Source organism: Cynara cardunculus (assembly GCF_001531365.2).
Source record: "Cynara cardunculus var. scolymus isolate 2C chromosome LG 13, CcrdV1, whole genome shotgun sequence".
Lineage (NCBI taxonomy): Eukaryota > Viridiplantae > Streptophyta > Magnoliopsida > Asterales > Asteraceae > Cynara > Cynara cardunculus.
This window is the reverse complement of record NC_037540.1, coordinates 5,991,544-6,006,364: the sequence shown is the minus strand read 5'-3', so window position 1 is coordinate 6,006,364 and position 14,821 is coordinate 5,991,544. Positions and strand designations below refer to the sequence as shown.

The window sequence follows — 14,821 nt, the reverse complement described above, 5'->3', positions numbered from 1 at the left end:
AATGCAATCACTTTCTAGAGTGGAGAGGTTCATAGCAGTAAAGAAGATAACAAGCGAGCCTGATAACGTGTTAATTTTTTGGAGTTTGGAAGAAACGGAGCGAGAGGAGTGGGTGAGGTTTGTGTTGGAAGGTTGATTTTGGTTATGATTTGACAACTTGAATTTGGGTTTTGGAAATAAGGTATGTAGTTAATAGTTTCAAATGTTATCGGATCTAGTATTTTGTAATGAACAGTTTCAGATATTATTAATATAAGTGAACAATTTCAAATTTTATCTGATGTTAATAATGTAATTTGGTTTAATGGTAATTTTAATTTTTTTTTAAAAATGACAAAAAAAATCATAAAAGGTCATTTGTTGATATTTAATTCCGATTCCAAAGTTGAATTCCGTGAACCAAACAAAAAAATTCCAATTCCGTTAAGAATTCCATTCCAATTCCATGCAACCAAACGCAATCACATGACAAGGTCAAATTCCATCAGATTCCATTCCATTCCCTCAAAGTCAAATTCCTTTGATGAATTCCAATTCCATCGAATTCCATTCTACGAACCAAACGCCCCCTTAGATTCTTTTTGGTTTAAGAGATTGAATTGGATTTTAAGGAATTTGGAATTGAATTTTATTTTAATCATATGTTTGGTTTGAAACATTTCATTGATTTAAAATTCCGCTATTTAGTTGAAACTAGGGGTACTTAAAATACCGGCTAATCCAACCCGAAAAAACCCAAAAAAAACTCAACCTGAGATAATCGCGACACATAATTGATACAAAATTAGACCAACTTGAATCTATTGGGTTGGAATTGGGTTATGATTATTTGAACTCAACACAACCTTGTGAATCCGATGCACTTCTATGTTAATTTAATAATGATTTCTAAGTCCTTGATTAACATATATAAATTAGACATTAGACCAATCCATAATTAGCTATATTCAAAATTATATTACAATATGAATCGTAATTTTACCTTTTTCTTTGCATAAACCTTCAACTTTATTTTTTGTGTTTGTTAGTCATTTTGTATGTTATCTTTTTTATTTTACTTCGTTTGAACATAAACACTTTGGTAGATTGTAAAATGATATAACAAAGTTTCAATCCGATTAACTTGACCAACCTGCGCGGTTTGGGTTGGGTTGGGTTGTAATTTTGGTTGAATTGGGTTAGGTTGAAAATTTTCAAACCACAAACATTAGGTTGGCTTGTTCAAATGTTTTCAATCTGACCCATGTGCAAACCTAGTTGAAATCCTACAAGTATAGAATTTTTAAATCCAACATGGTGATTGGTATTTCATTGGGTTTCACATGATCTGTGTGTAACAATGTTTTAAAATATGTTTAAAATATTGTTTTGTAAGGGAAATGTTTAAAAAAAAAACCCAATAAACTTTCTCATTTTGAATGGTTTAGACCATAACTATTTTTTTGAATGATTAAGTCCATAAACTATTTTAAAAAAAATTAAAAAATCATTAAAATTTCACATTTGAATTATTAAGACCCTAGATTTTTTTTTAAAATACGCCATTGAACTTATACTATTTGTTTATTGTAACTTTTTCGGGCTTAAAAGATGTAGGTAACCAATTTTCAAAAATACGATTATTTATTTATTAAAAAAATGTTCAATAACTTAATCAAAATGAAAAAAAAAAACTTAAATAGTTTTTCATTAAAAAAGTTTAATGATTTTTTTATTCAAAAAAATAGTCCAATGACTTAATCATTTAAAATGATTTTTTCATTCAAAAAAATAGTTCAGTAACTTAATCATTCAAAATGAAATAGTTTGTTGGGATTTTTTAAACTTTTCGTGTTTTGTAATAATCAATTGACAGAAAAAGATAATTTAATTATATTTGTAATTTGTTTTATAAACAATAAAATCAATTTCTATTTCAAACATATAGACTAAACACAACAATAATTCCAAATCCAAAGCACTCTAGTTATGAATCTTCCATGAAACGAACCTCCTCAAAATCATTTAATCAAACAAAATTTCCCCTTAAATAATCTACCAAAGCAGGAAAAGTATCACAAAAATCTTAATTTTATATATTTTAAAAAATCTATTGAAAATGCTCTAATTAATTAGGATACACACAAATTGACATAAATGATGTCACATAAAGGAAATATAAATTTTGTTGGAAGTTTTTAATATGATAATTGATACATCTAACGGTTATTACGTTTATTTAACAAACTGTGTTTCTTAACTTTAAAAAAGTCGGTTTAACAAAGTGATTTAAAATACATGATATACATCTAATGTAACTTGATATTTATGTTACATTTCCGTTATATATCACTAATTATTTTGAAAAAACCTAAAAAATTAATTTATTTAAAAAGGATGCTTTACATAAACCTACGTAGTTGGGTTAAATGTGACATGTTTTAGTTGAGAAAAAAAGTAGTATTGTATGTTTTTTTAGAGTTTTATTGGATAACCCAATAAAACCTATTACTTGTATCATTATAATCATATTAATTATGCTATTTTTCTCATTAATTAAATTAATATAATAAATTGTTAATTTGAAATAAGAAAACACATACAAGAAAAACTCGAAGAAGATATGTAAATTATCTTAACCGTTGTTAGATAATTTGATAAACATGTCGTTATTAATATAATTTATAAAAGTATAATTACATGACTGATAAAAAAAAATACATGATAATCCTTCTATTTTGTTTTTAATAATTTTTATTAATCGATTAAATTTGTTAAATATTCGTTTAAAAATTTGTTTTAGATAACTTTTTGATTTTATATCAACATGTGTTGTTTCATCCAAATCAATAACAGAGCTCTTTTTTTTTGCTATAAGTAATGCTTTTTAATAAACTTAAATGTTGAGTTCAAACCAACTTGTGTTTCATCTTCATCAATTTTATAGAGTAATAGAGTAAAAATTCAAATAAACCTTCTATTGGTCATGAGATCACTCAAACTGACTTTTTAAAGAGTAAACACAAAATTTTACCAGTTGAATTACCCCTAACGAGTTACTGCAAGTATGTTCATCGAATCTAGAGACTAGAGATGTCTGAAGCCCTACCAGGGCCCCTCCCAAAAAGTCCACACTCATGCTTTGAAGCCAGCCGAGCGGTCATCGCTTGCACAAGCAAGTAGATTAGCTCCATGGATAGATCACGGGGTTCGGGACCATAAGCAGTGACAACTGTTCTATACAGATTCGCTTTCTCTAACTTGTTCCGACCTAAAATAATAAGCTCATAAGTTTGGTCTTACTTTGAGACACGGCCCAGACTCTTACAAGAGGCAACAATGGGAAATTTTCCGTATCGGAACATGGGAATAGCTTTGATACCAATACGGACTGCCCATTTCAATTGTTGTGCTTTCTTAAATTGCATAAGCAGCGGATTGCTAATCTGTTGTACGAGTTTCGTACCGAGGATTCAAATCCCTCTTTTCGTGCGCCCTAGGACTAGTAGTGCGATCAATCCCTCTCGTGTAGGATTAACACTCACTCAGCAATAACTCTCCTCTTAGCAAGTACGCCTCCTGTGAAAGTCCAGTAGCCAAAAACATCAATAGCTTAAGGATTACAGCTCGCCCAACGATTTGAAGACCTATTGATTATAAAAACCGATCATGCGTATTTAAAGAAAAAGCTCGGCTCTTAAAAGCCCAAACATAAAAGTCCAATCAAGCTAAAAAACCCGACATGGAAAATCAAAAAAAAAAAAAAAAAACAATATGTCCTATTTTTTACACTTAAAACTTGGACTCAGACTTTTTTCGCTTATTAAAAATGAGCTTAAAAGACCTAATCCCGAACCCGAAAAGCTCGAGCTTGTGCATCTCAGGTCGGTGCATGCAATTAGTAGCGTGTCCTTGATAATCTATCAAACAATATTCAAATATGCAATATAAAACTATTTTGTGGCTATTATTGTAATTTGTTCAAAGTTCAGGGTGTACCGGCGAAATTCATGTTTCAAATTTTCAATAAGATTCTCGACTCTCGATGTTCAAACTTTTTCTCCTGGGAAGTCAAAATAGTTACGCAACTGAAAACAAATCTGATCGATGTCGCCGGCACCTGTTATCGGGGTGGCGGTGTTTCTGCTCAAGGGCAACACCGTGCTTTTGGGACGTCGCCGCACTTCAATCGGTCACAACACCTATGCTCTCCCCGGCGGCCACCTTGAGTTCGGTCAGTCCTCTCTTAAACCCCCGATCACGCCTCACACACATTGATTATTACTGTAAACACAACCCTTGCCATTGTTGTATACTGTAAACTATAATGTTTCGCGTGAGAAGGAAAAACAGTTTACTTTTAAAAGCGTTAAGCTGTTTTAATATGAAATTAGGTAATACTCTAGATACATTTGAATTTAAAGGTCAAGGCTAATTTATTCAAATTCAGATTAAAACCATAGGAATATATTAAATGTTGTGGTGTGATAGGTAAAGAGAGATGTGTTGAGTTTTTCTAACAAAATTAAAGTCCATACCAGTGTAGGCTTAATAAGTACTAGGTTTGACATTGGGTTGTCTATCACTGATAAATGAAGTTTTCAATCTTTGAAATGAGAACCAAATACGTTGTTTCTTGTATATGAATTGACATATTTGATTAGAAAGTCAAAAAATGTATCTCTAGAATTAATAGGGAGGTAGTATTATTAAGTTTCCCCAGAAAGAGTGTTTATATGCTTCAAATTTTGGTCCAATTCTATGATGGTGTATATGCTTGTAGGAGTAGCAGAATATTCTATGTGATTCAGTTTCAAAGAGAGATAGAGATGACAGGGAAAGAGAAAGAGAATGAAACAACAAAGAGATATGATACTTTTGCTGCTTTTGCAATAATCATGTGGTTCCGTTGATCTTGAGTATTGTTGGTAATAACATGATAAGAACCGAATCCAACCCTGGGGTTAGGACCCGAGAAGTGCCTGATTTCAAGAACAGGTAATCTCCACAAAAGTCAAAGACTCTCTTAATTGATTGAATGAATATACAAGAACAATGGAGCACCCTATTTATAGAGTCCCGCTAACAAGGAAATCTAAACCAAAAAGGGAACCTCTAAAAAGAAGAAATTATTCTTCCCATAAAAGAAATAACCGAAATGCTTAAAATAGGAGATTATCTTCCATTCTTAACCTTGTTGCCTTAATTGTCTCCTCTGGTAAACTTGACCATATCGTCCAGGTATATCATAACAAAAGGGCTAGTCATCTTTGTCTTCTAGATAACCAAGTACCAACTGCATTGATGGCCCCCTATTGGCCTCTTTTGCTTCAAGTCATTCCAGCTATTAGTAATTGCCAATCTCTTGATGCTTCATGAAGTCGAAAGGACATTTTCATGACTTGCTCTCTCTAGTGCATTTTGGACCCTGAAAATTGATGGTATATCTCTTGTGGTCTTGTGGATAGGATTTATCTATGGGGTATATAAAATTATTTGCTTAGGGTATGTAGAACATATGGCACTCATTATGATGTTGTTTCTAAGAGTAGGACGAGTGTTGCCTCACAACCTTGCTTTATGTTAATCGATTTGATCTCAAGAAATGTCTATATCAAATTATAAATTAATGAACTAAAGTAAATGCTATCCCAATAATGTTTGTGCACAAACATGGAATTTATTAGAAAAAAAAATGTTTAAACACTACATTTTTTTATCTAATATTTCTTTGCTGTTTCTCATCATCCTTTTAAAGAATATTTTTCAGAAAATGAGAAATAAAATTAAATCAGTTCCTTCACAAGAACATATCATAGTTGATGAAAAGTTCATTTGAAGGATTGCCTCCATTAAATTATTTGTTACAAGTGAAAAGGGTTAAATATACTGGTTCACTAAAATGTAATTTCAATTCGTCTAGGAATTAGAACCATCTGTGAGCTTAACAAGCTGAAAGATATAACCAGACCCGTTTACATTTTTGTTAAGTCTAAGCCTCTAGTGCTGAATGACACATGGTTCTTGGGAAGTGGTAGAGATAAATAAATGTCATTTTACAAGTAGGTAATCTAATTTCTCTTGTATTTTGCGAAATAATGTACAAGATTATATATTGCTACTAGGAAACTATGTAAAAGATACTAGAAAGAAGAACCCTAATTATCTACATTTAGTTAACACTCTCCCTCAAGCTAGAGCATATATACAAATCATGCCCAACTTATTAAAAAATGATAAACCCGAATGACCGAACCCCATTTAAAGCTCTTGTGAAGGAAGCTACGTTTAGTCGAGTTTTGTCATTAATCGGTTCGCTTTATGTAGTTTTGGTATGAGATTATGTATTAGAAATTTAGAATGGTCAGTTTGTATATTGTGACCATGATCCATCAATGTGTTCTTCGTTTATATTGAAAGAAGGTTTTAAACTAAAATGCGGTCTGCTTAGGTTGAAATGGTTTCACTATTACTTGTTGATGTGGTTGTGAAATTAAGACAGGTAACTTCCCTCGTGTGTTTCGTTACGGAGACGGAGTGTGGGGTGTTGCATATCTAGTATGTCCCACTTGTAAGTAGGGTTGGGGTGAGTAGAATGTACGTAGACCTTTCTTCTGCTCCAAAGGGTAGAGAGACTGTTTCCACATAGACCCCTAGCTTGCAAAAAAATTCGGGGAGACATGAGAGAAACTAGATTCTTTTGTAGTTATGCTTTGGGTACATATTCTATTCCCCTTTGAATACGTTCCATATTCTACATTTCTACTTTCTTATAAACCCACTACCTCATTTACCTAAATGCGAAAACTATATCTGTATAATGGAATGAAATAAACATGTGATGCTCTTCCGTAATGAGTAATCTGAAATACTAAAAAATTCAAATGCAAGTAGGCCCTCCAATTCACCTCCAGAATGAGAATTGGTACTAGCTTTGGGAGTTCATTACGGGCTATGTAGGTTTGGGGATGGGTTTCTTTAGGTGGCCGATATGATTCATTCACGATTTAGGCTTTTTACCTGACGTTTTTCAATCTGTTCGATCCGTGTGTTTATGGCTGTTCGACTCTACCCCAATAATGTGATAAGGAGCATTTCCACTCGATTGATTGCTTATATAATTTATGCTATACGTTTCTTCACATTACAAGTAACATCCTCCAGGAAATTATTCATTTTCAAGCTGTTAATTCAAATCCTCGGCATCACCAATATCTAGACATAATATGAATACTTTTCACGTAAGCATCCTTTTTCAAATTTCCTTCTTGGTATCCCAGGTGAAAGCTTTGAAGAATGTGCAGCAAGAGAGGTGAAGGAGGAAACCGGGCTAGACATCAAGGATATACAACTATTGACGGTAACCAACAATCTCTTTTCTGAAGCTGCAAAACGGGTACATGTTGTTGCTGTTATTATGCGTGCTTTTTTATCCGATCCTGACCAGCTCCCTCAAAACATGGAGCCTGACAAGTGTCATGGTTGGGATTGGTATGACTGGACAAACCTGCCCCAACCGCTATTTCAACCTTTGGAGACTATGGTGCAAGGTGGGTTCAGTCCCTTCCCTACCGACTTAAAGTGATTAGAAGCAATACTACTTCACAAAATTTTCTTCGTAGGGTTGCACTTCACTGGATGGGTGCAACTTTTTCTTCTTCAAGTTGAACTGATTAGTGCAGGAATGTAATGTGATGCTGTGTGAATAAATGAAGAAAAAACAGTTATTCTTGAGGTAACTACCAGTTCTATTACAGCTCGTAACAATGATTTTACTTGTTTTATAATTGTGTTTTCGGATCTTTGGCCGACTAAGTAACTTCCTTTTCCCGACACCGTCAAACCCGTTAAATACCCTTAAAACATGATATAGATATCCTTAAAAGATAAACATAATTAACGTGTGAATAGAAGGTAAATAATATTATGATTGATACGAATCGAAGCCCCTACAAATGGCCAGCCACATGGGCCTTGGTCCCTTGGAATCATGTGGTTCCCATTAGAGATGGCCCATTTTGGCCAGGGTTGATTGGGACCGGTAAGGACCGGTTATGAACCGATGCTCCGGGACCGATTATGTTTTTGTATGAAATTTCAAGGCCCAGCTCGAGATCGGTTACGAGACAAGTACAAGGACCGGTTATATACAGGTCCCATTTTTCAAGATTTTCTAGTTTTTTTTTTTTTTAGTTTTTCAAGTTTTTTGAAACTTTTTTTCAAGTGTTCTAATATTAAATTCTAAAAATAGTAATTATAGAAACACTTGTAATATTTTTGTATGAAAAAATTTAAGAAAAGTAAATAAATTAAAGTGTATTTAGTGACACAATTAGAGACTTTTAAGTGTATTTTAATAATATATTATAAAAAAAAAATCTTCAAACACAATTTTAACATGTTTAAATTTGATTTTTAGGAAAAAAAGGATTGGGATCGATTTGGTTGGGACCGGGATCGGTTACAAAAAGAAAATCTTAGATGGGGACCGGTTTTTGGCCATCCCTTAATAGAAAGTTTGGTAAATAACCCTTTAGGTGGCGTTTGGTTTGCATTATGTTTTTAAATAGAATGAAATCTGTTAAAAAAATTTGATTTTCAAGGAATTTGAATGAAATGTTGTCAAGTTTGACCACCTGTTTGGTTAGCAGACATTAGAATGAAATCTGTTAAGGAATTGAAATTTGTCTGTTTGGTTCACGGAATATAGTTTTGGAATTGGAATGAAACATTGGTAAATGACCAAAATGCCCTTTTTTGAAAGTTTTAATGTTTCTAAAACCAAAAATACTTTAATAAAGTAATTATTTAATATGTAAAACAATATAAGATACACAACTCAAATATAATTATAAGCCAAACGACATTACTAAATCAACGTTGGTCGACGGTGGTTCAGACCGGTGGTAGTCCACAGTGGTTCAGATGGCGGTGATCGGCAATGGTTCAGATTGATGGTGGTCTGCGGTGGTTCAGATGAAAGTGGTTCAGATGGACGGTGGTTCAGATGGACGGTGACAACGGCGTTTCAAATCGGTGGTTGTTCAAATCGTTGGTGGTTGGCGGTGTCCGGGGTGATTCAGGTCGGTGGTAGTCGCCAACGGTCGGTAGTAGTTCAAATCGGTGGTGGTCAGTGGTGCTTCAGATGACAGTGGTCGGATGTGGTTTCAGGTCATGGTTTAGATCGTCTTGTGGGTGGTTCAGATCGGTGATGGATCAGATTGGTGGTTGCTCAGACCGGTGATGTCGGCGGTGGTGGTCGTCGGTGGTTCAGATGGTGATGGTCGGTGGTGATTTAGAGGTGATTGGCGGTGATTCAGATTGACGGTGGTTGAAGGTGGTCATATTGGGTTTTATGAGATTAAAATATATTATATTAAGGGCATATTTGGCATTATGAAAATAGAGAATTTTATTCTATCAAAATACCATGTAGTTGCTAAGAAATGTTAAATTTTTTTTATTTGTGGAATTTGTAAGATTTTGAAGATTCTTTTCGTAAAAAATAATGAACCAAATGAGGGAATGAAATTTGGTCAATGGAATTCAACATTCCAATTCCATCAGAATTCTTCAGAATTTCCGAACCAAATGCCTCCTTAGTCTCGTATATATTAGACTTTGACTTTTTTTTTTATCGATATATGTTGGAACTAGGAACCTCCCCTTATTTTCTCAATAGCTTTTCTATAAAGTAATCTAGTGGAGTTCCATGTATATTCACATGGTATTAGAGTCAATATCTATCATTCTAAGGGTTTGACACTCTGGAATAATCTATACCCTTCTAGCCTCCATTAGAGAGGACGTATTAGGGTCACAGATTGGTTAGACTAAGTTTCTTCATTCTAAACTAGAAGGGTACTCGCGTAATGCAACGAAATATATCTCGATTTTAATGTTTTATTTTATTTTTTTGGTTTCTGTCGATATTATAATACAAACTTATGTAGTTTTGAGCAAGCAATAATGTTTTTCTTAATAAAATATAAATGTGAAAATATAATAATAATAATATATATATATATGTATGTATGTATATATATATATATATGTATATATATATATATGTATATATATATATGTGTGTGTATATATATAAGTTCTATTTTTTGTGTAATTTCTTTAATTCAATTTTTTATTATAATTTAATTTAGGTTTAAAGACGAAATAATTTATTTTTGATTTAATAATATAATTTTTATGAAGATAATAACTAAGAGTGCGTTTGGTTTGCAGGAATGTTTCTGAGGGATTTGGATTTGCAGGAGGGATTTGGATTGGATTGGATTTAAAATTCATTCATGTGTTTGGTTTGCAGGATTTGGATTGAATTTGAAATTCATTCCTTTATAAATCATGTTTGGTTTGTAGGATTTGAATTGAGATTTTTTTTTCTTTTGTAATTATTTTAGTCACCAAATCTCTTTCATTTTCTCAAAACTAYMTGTTAACAATCAAACTTTTTCATCCAAAATGCATATTTATTTGTAGAATTCTAATTTGTTGAGGCTGTTATTAAGTAATTATTTTTGTAGCTATGACATGAAGTTCTATTGATGCAAAAATTGTAAGTACAAATCGGAACAGAATATGCAGAAATCGAAGTACAATATGCAGAAATCGGAAACAATATGCAGAAATCGAAGTACAAATTGGAACATAAATCGTATTGTGAAGTCGTAACAGAAATCGAAGTAAGTAGAAATTGGAACAGTAAATCCTACCTGTCTTCGATAAGCAGAAATCGATAGAATGGAAAAAGGTTCGACGATGGAGCCGACCACCATGGGAGAAAGCGACGAAGAGGGAGACGACCACGGTGGGAGAAAGCGACAGAGACGGAGACGACCACCGTGGGAGAAAGCTACAGAGCCGGAGACGACAACAGTGTGCTCAATCGACGGAGACGGCGATGGAGGAGGCTGGAGGAGACAGTGAGCGATGAAAATGGAGGAGAAATGGAGGATGCGATGGAGACGTGAGCTAGGGCAAGACAAATCCCACGGGAATGGATTTTTAAAAAACCATGTGCTTCCAAAGGATTCTAAAATCCATCGGTCACGGGATTGTAAATGAATCCCAAGATTTTAAATCCTACCAATCCTACAAACGAAACACATGATTGAAATGGATTTTAAATCCAAATCCCTCCCATTCCATTTCATTCCTGCAAACCAAACGCACCCTAAAGTATTATGTTAGAACTCAATAATTATCCTAATTATATTATAGATTTTATATTTAAAATAAGAATCTTATCTTGTATTTGATTATATTTATTTACAGTTACGGTTAGCTATATGAATTCAAACATGGAGCTTAATAAGTTGTATATACGCACAATTTACTTGTAATCTTGAATTTTAAGTAATATGCATCAATAAACAGTACTTCATGTATAAAAGATGGTTTTTAAAAGTTTTTATCAAATACTTTGTAATATAGTATAGATATATGTTGGAATCTTCATTCTCTTCCCAAAGACTATTTTAAAAGCAAACTAACGAGGTTCTCGATATCGTAACAGAATCTAAAGAACCAAAGCCATACTATGTGGATTATCTTTTCCGAGTTGTAATCATAGTCTAATTTCATATGTGAATCATTTGTAAAATCGTATAAAGTGAAAAACATGTAAAAACCGAGATTAAAATAAATGGTTAAATATATAAGTAATTATAAAAATCCATGAATTATCTTTGAATATAAATGGTTAAATATATAATTTTCATAACGTGTATAACTTTTTTTTGGCAAATTTAAACGCAGAGTTACATGTTTACTATTATTTAAGGTGGTACGCGGAGAGGACAAGACAGGATGGGCCAGGACGAGACTAATTTGTCTGTCCTACGTTTGGTACGACTGGAACAGTGGCCGGAAGCTTTGAAACCGTACCTGTCGATGGAGACGATGGATTTGTTTTAGGTTTAGGTTTATTTGAGGGTATAAAAGTAATTTTGTAATTTGTTCCATGTTGTTCCACCATTTTTGGTGGAACGAAAAATCTCAAGATTTGTCCAACAAAAATTAAAAATAGTCCCACTTTGTCTTATGCTCTTTTTGTCCGAGCATTGCCAAACATGGGACTATTTTTTTTATCTCGTCATGTCCCATATAGTCTGCATACCAAACGCATCCTAATTGTTGTATCATGTTGATGTCGCCGACTTTGATCTGTAACGTTTTTTTTTTACATCAACTCTATTGATTTTTCGGCTTAAAGAAAGATAGGTAGAGCTTATTAGAACCGCAACGGAATGGTGCTTTTGCAGGTGAAAGTAGGGCAAAATATTACACTGGGGGATTAACATTTTAAATGATACCTGATTACATAAAGAAGTTGAAGAGAATAATCATCCAAAACATGCACCATCTCGAATTGAATGTACATCTTGTGGAACTTAAAGAAGTTTTGAAATGGGGAACACGATTTTTGTTCCCATTTACGATCTTGGAACCCGAATCACGAAAACTAACCTCACTCGTCATGACTTCTTGACAAGCCTTTACCCCGAACGGCTCAAAACTTGTGGGCTTCAAACCAACCGAAAAACAAAGGTTAGAGTTATTCCAAGCCCCAAAACGCCTACCCATTTTACCATAAAACCTTTGACTGAATTTGAGCTCTCCTGTGAGGTGGTTTCCATATACATATAGTGAACTTAGATTCGGTAATTCTGCCAACTTTGGTGAAAGATTTCCGGAGAGATTATTGTTGTTAAGACCCAAAAACCTTAGCTTTTTCAACTGAGAAAGGGACTCCGGAATGCCACCCGTCAACTGTGTACTCGAAAGATCCAACACCATGAGCCCTTGAAGGTTTTGCCACTCGATGTTCATGAGATCATCTCCGATTGGGTTTCTTGACAAAACCAACTCTTCTAATGAATACATTTCTTGAATTGATTTGATCAACCCACCAGAAATCTTGTTGTTACTAAGATCCAGAAGGGTTAGATTCTTCAAATTGCTAATCTCACTTGGGATTTTCCCTTCTAATTGGTTCACTCAAGTCAAGCTTCAAGAGAGAAGTCAACCCTCCAAAAGTCAAAGGTAAACTCCCAGATAATGAGTTTCTACTCAAATCCAAGATCAATAACTCACTCAAATAACCATAACTATCTCTGATTTCCCCCGTGAACCCATTCCCAGATAACACCAATCTCTTCAAACGAGTCAGGTTACCAATGTTTTCCGGTAAACCACCTGATAATCCGTTTTCAGTTAGCACCAAAGATTGAAGCTTTCGGAGTTGACCAAAATCGGCTGGGATCTTTCCTTCGAGACCAAGATTTGACCTGAACTCAAGAGACTCAAGGCTACCCGAAAGCGCAGGCCAGTTTCCTGAAGGAATGGGAATGGGAATGGGTGCAACAAAGCAATGAAAGAATGCAAGTGATTTGAGGTGGTTGAGTTGAAACAAATGTGGTCTAAATTCAACATATGGAGCACAGGCAAGAAAGTTGTCATCGACGGAACCAATGTTTAAGTCTGTGACATACCAGAATCCATCAAAAATATCACAAGAAATACCCTGTAAAACAAAACCAACTAAGATTAAGGTTTTAAAAACAACAAAAGTTGGTCAAGTTTGAAAGAATATAAAGTCAAGGTGGACTTTCAAAAGTCAAAGGCATGTATAGTTGTATAATCAGAGGTGGGGTACCTGAATAGGAGTCCAACCACAAGGATCAGGATAAAGATCTGAGCCATTCCACCATTCACCCACAAAACCCTGGATAGCAGAGTATAGAGCTTCTTTCTCTGTTTTCACCATTGGAGCTCCTCCTCCCACACCTTCATATTCACCATTTCCGCCATTGACGCACTTCCCAATCAAGCTCAGCATTACAATCATAACAATAACAAAATTTGCAGCACTTTTTCTGGTAAAAGCCATCATCAACGGTCTGTTTAATCCAAACAACAGAACAAAATCTTGAAAAATGAAACTTCCTGTTATAGAAACAGGGGAATCAATAGGATTTAAATTATCTTTATGTTCTTATCTGTAATCAAACAAAAAAAGTAATCACTTTTCTGAAACTTACAACTAGATTTTTGCCAAATTGGAACGAAAACAGAGATCAAGAAATGATGAAGATGATGATGGATTGAAGAAGAAATCGGAATGGGTTTGTTTTCTTTCTTGAGATTGAACCAAACTGAAGAAACCCAGAAAGATTATATCAAGGAAAAATCCAAAAAAGATTGGAATAATTAAAGAAATGAAGAACATAATGAGAAAAGTTGGAAGTGTCAGCTATGGTTTCCATAATGTTTGTAGAGGCAAGCTATTAAGGTAGAAGAGATAAAAAGGAAAATTGTAGTGTTGCAGAAAGGAAGCAGAAACAGCAGTAGTGTACATGGCACAAGATCTAACAGCTAATATTCACACTTTTCTATGCCATTCTCCAATAAATGCTTGATGGTATGGTTTACTCCTTTACAAGAGCTGAAATCAACAAACACATATCATTGTACACTTTTCACTGCATAACATACAAGTTAGAATAACAATATTGCTCTTGATTGAGTAACTATTGCTCTGGAAAAAGGAAGCAACCATTGCCACGGGTGACCCTGTAACTAAAGAGAGCTGAAGAGATGCGGCCTCCTTTTAACCGTAGAGATTGAAACATAACTAATTCATTAAATGTTTTGTTTTTGTGAGAGTAACAAAAGCAGTTATTTTGATCGACCAAATTCATCTTTTAATCAATTTTCTTTCATTTTTCTTCAAGAAAATCCACACCGTTGCAAATGTTCATAACGCAACTTGCGTATGGGGCATATGTTTTTTTGGGTTGGGTTGGGTTGGATTGGGGGTAGGGGG

At 34.0% G+C, this 14,821-nt stretch overlaps 1 protein-coding gene and 1 pseudogene across 1 annotated transcript; one reads left to right on the top strand and one right to left on the bottom strand.

Annotated features, from left to right (window-relative positions):
• The first annotated feature begins 4,044 nt into the window (after positions 1–4,044).
• Positions 4,045–7,718, top strand: LOC112525336 (nudix hydrolase 1-like). The gene is made up of 2 exons (XM_025135425.1): positions 4,045–4,213; positions 7,260–7,718. Exons 1-2 carry the CDS (start codon positions 4,087–4,089, stop codon positions 7,562–7,564), a joined length of 432 nt encoding a protein of 143 aa, XP_024991193.1. The 5' UTR covers positions 4,045–4,086; the 3' UTR covers positions 7,565–7,718.
• A 4,594-nt stretch (positions 7,719–12,312) lies between these two features.
• Positions 12,313–13,888, bottom strand: LOC112524354 (annotated as a pseudogene).
• Positions 13,889–14,821: the final 933 nt, after the last annotated feature.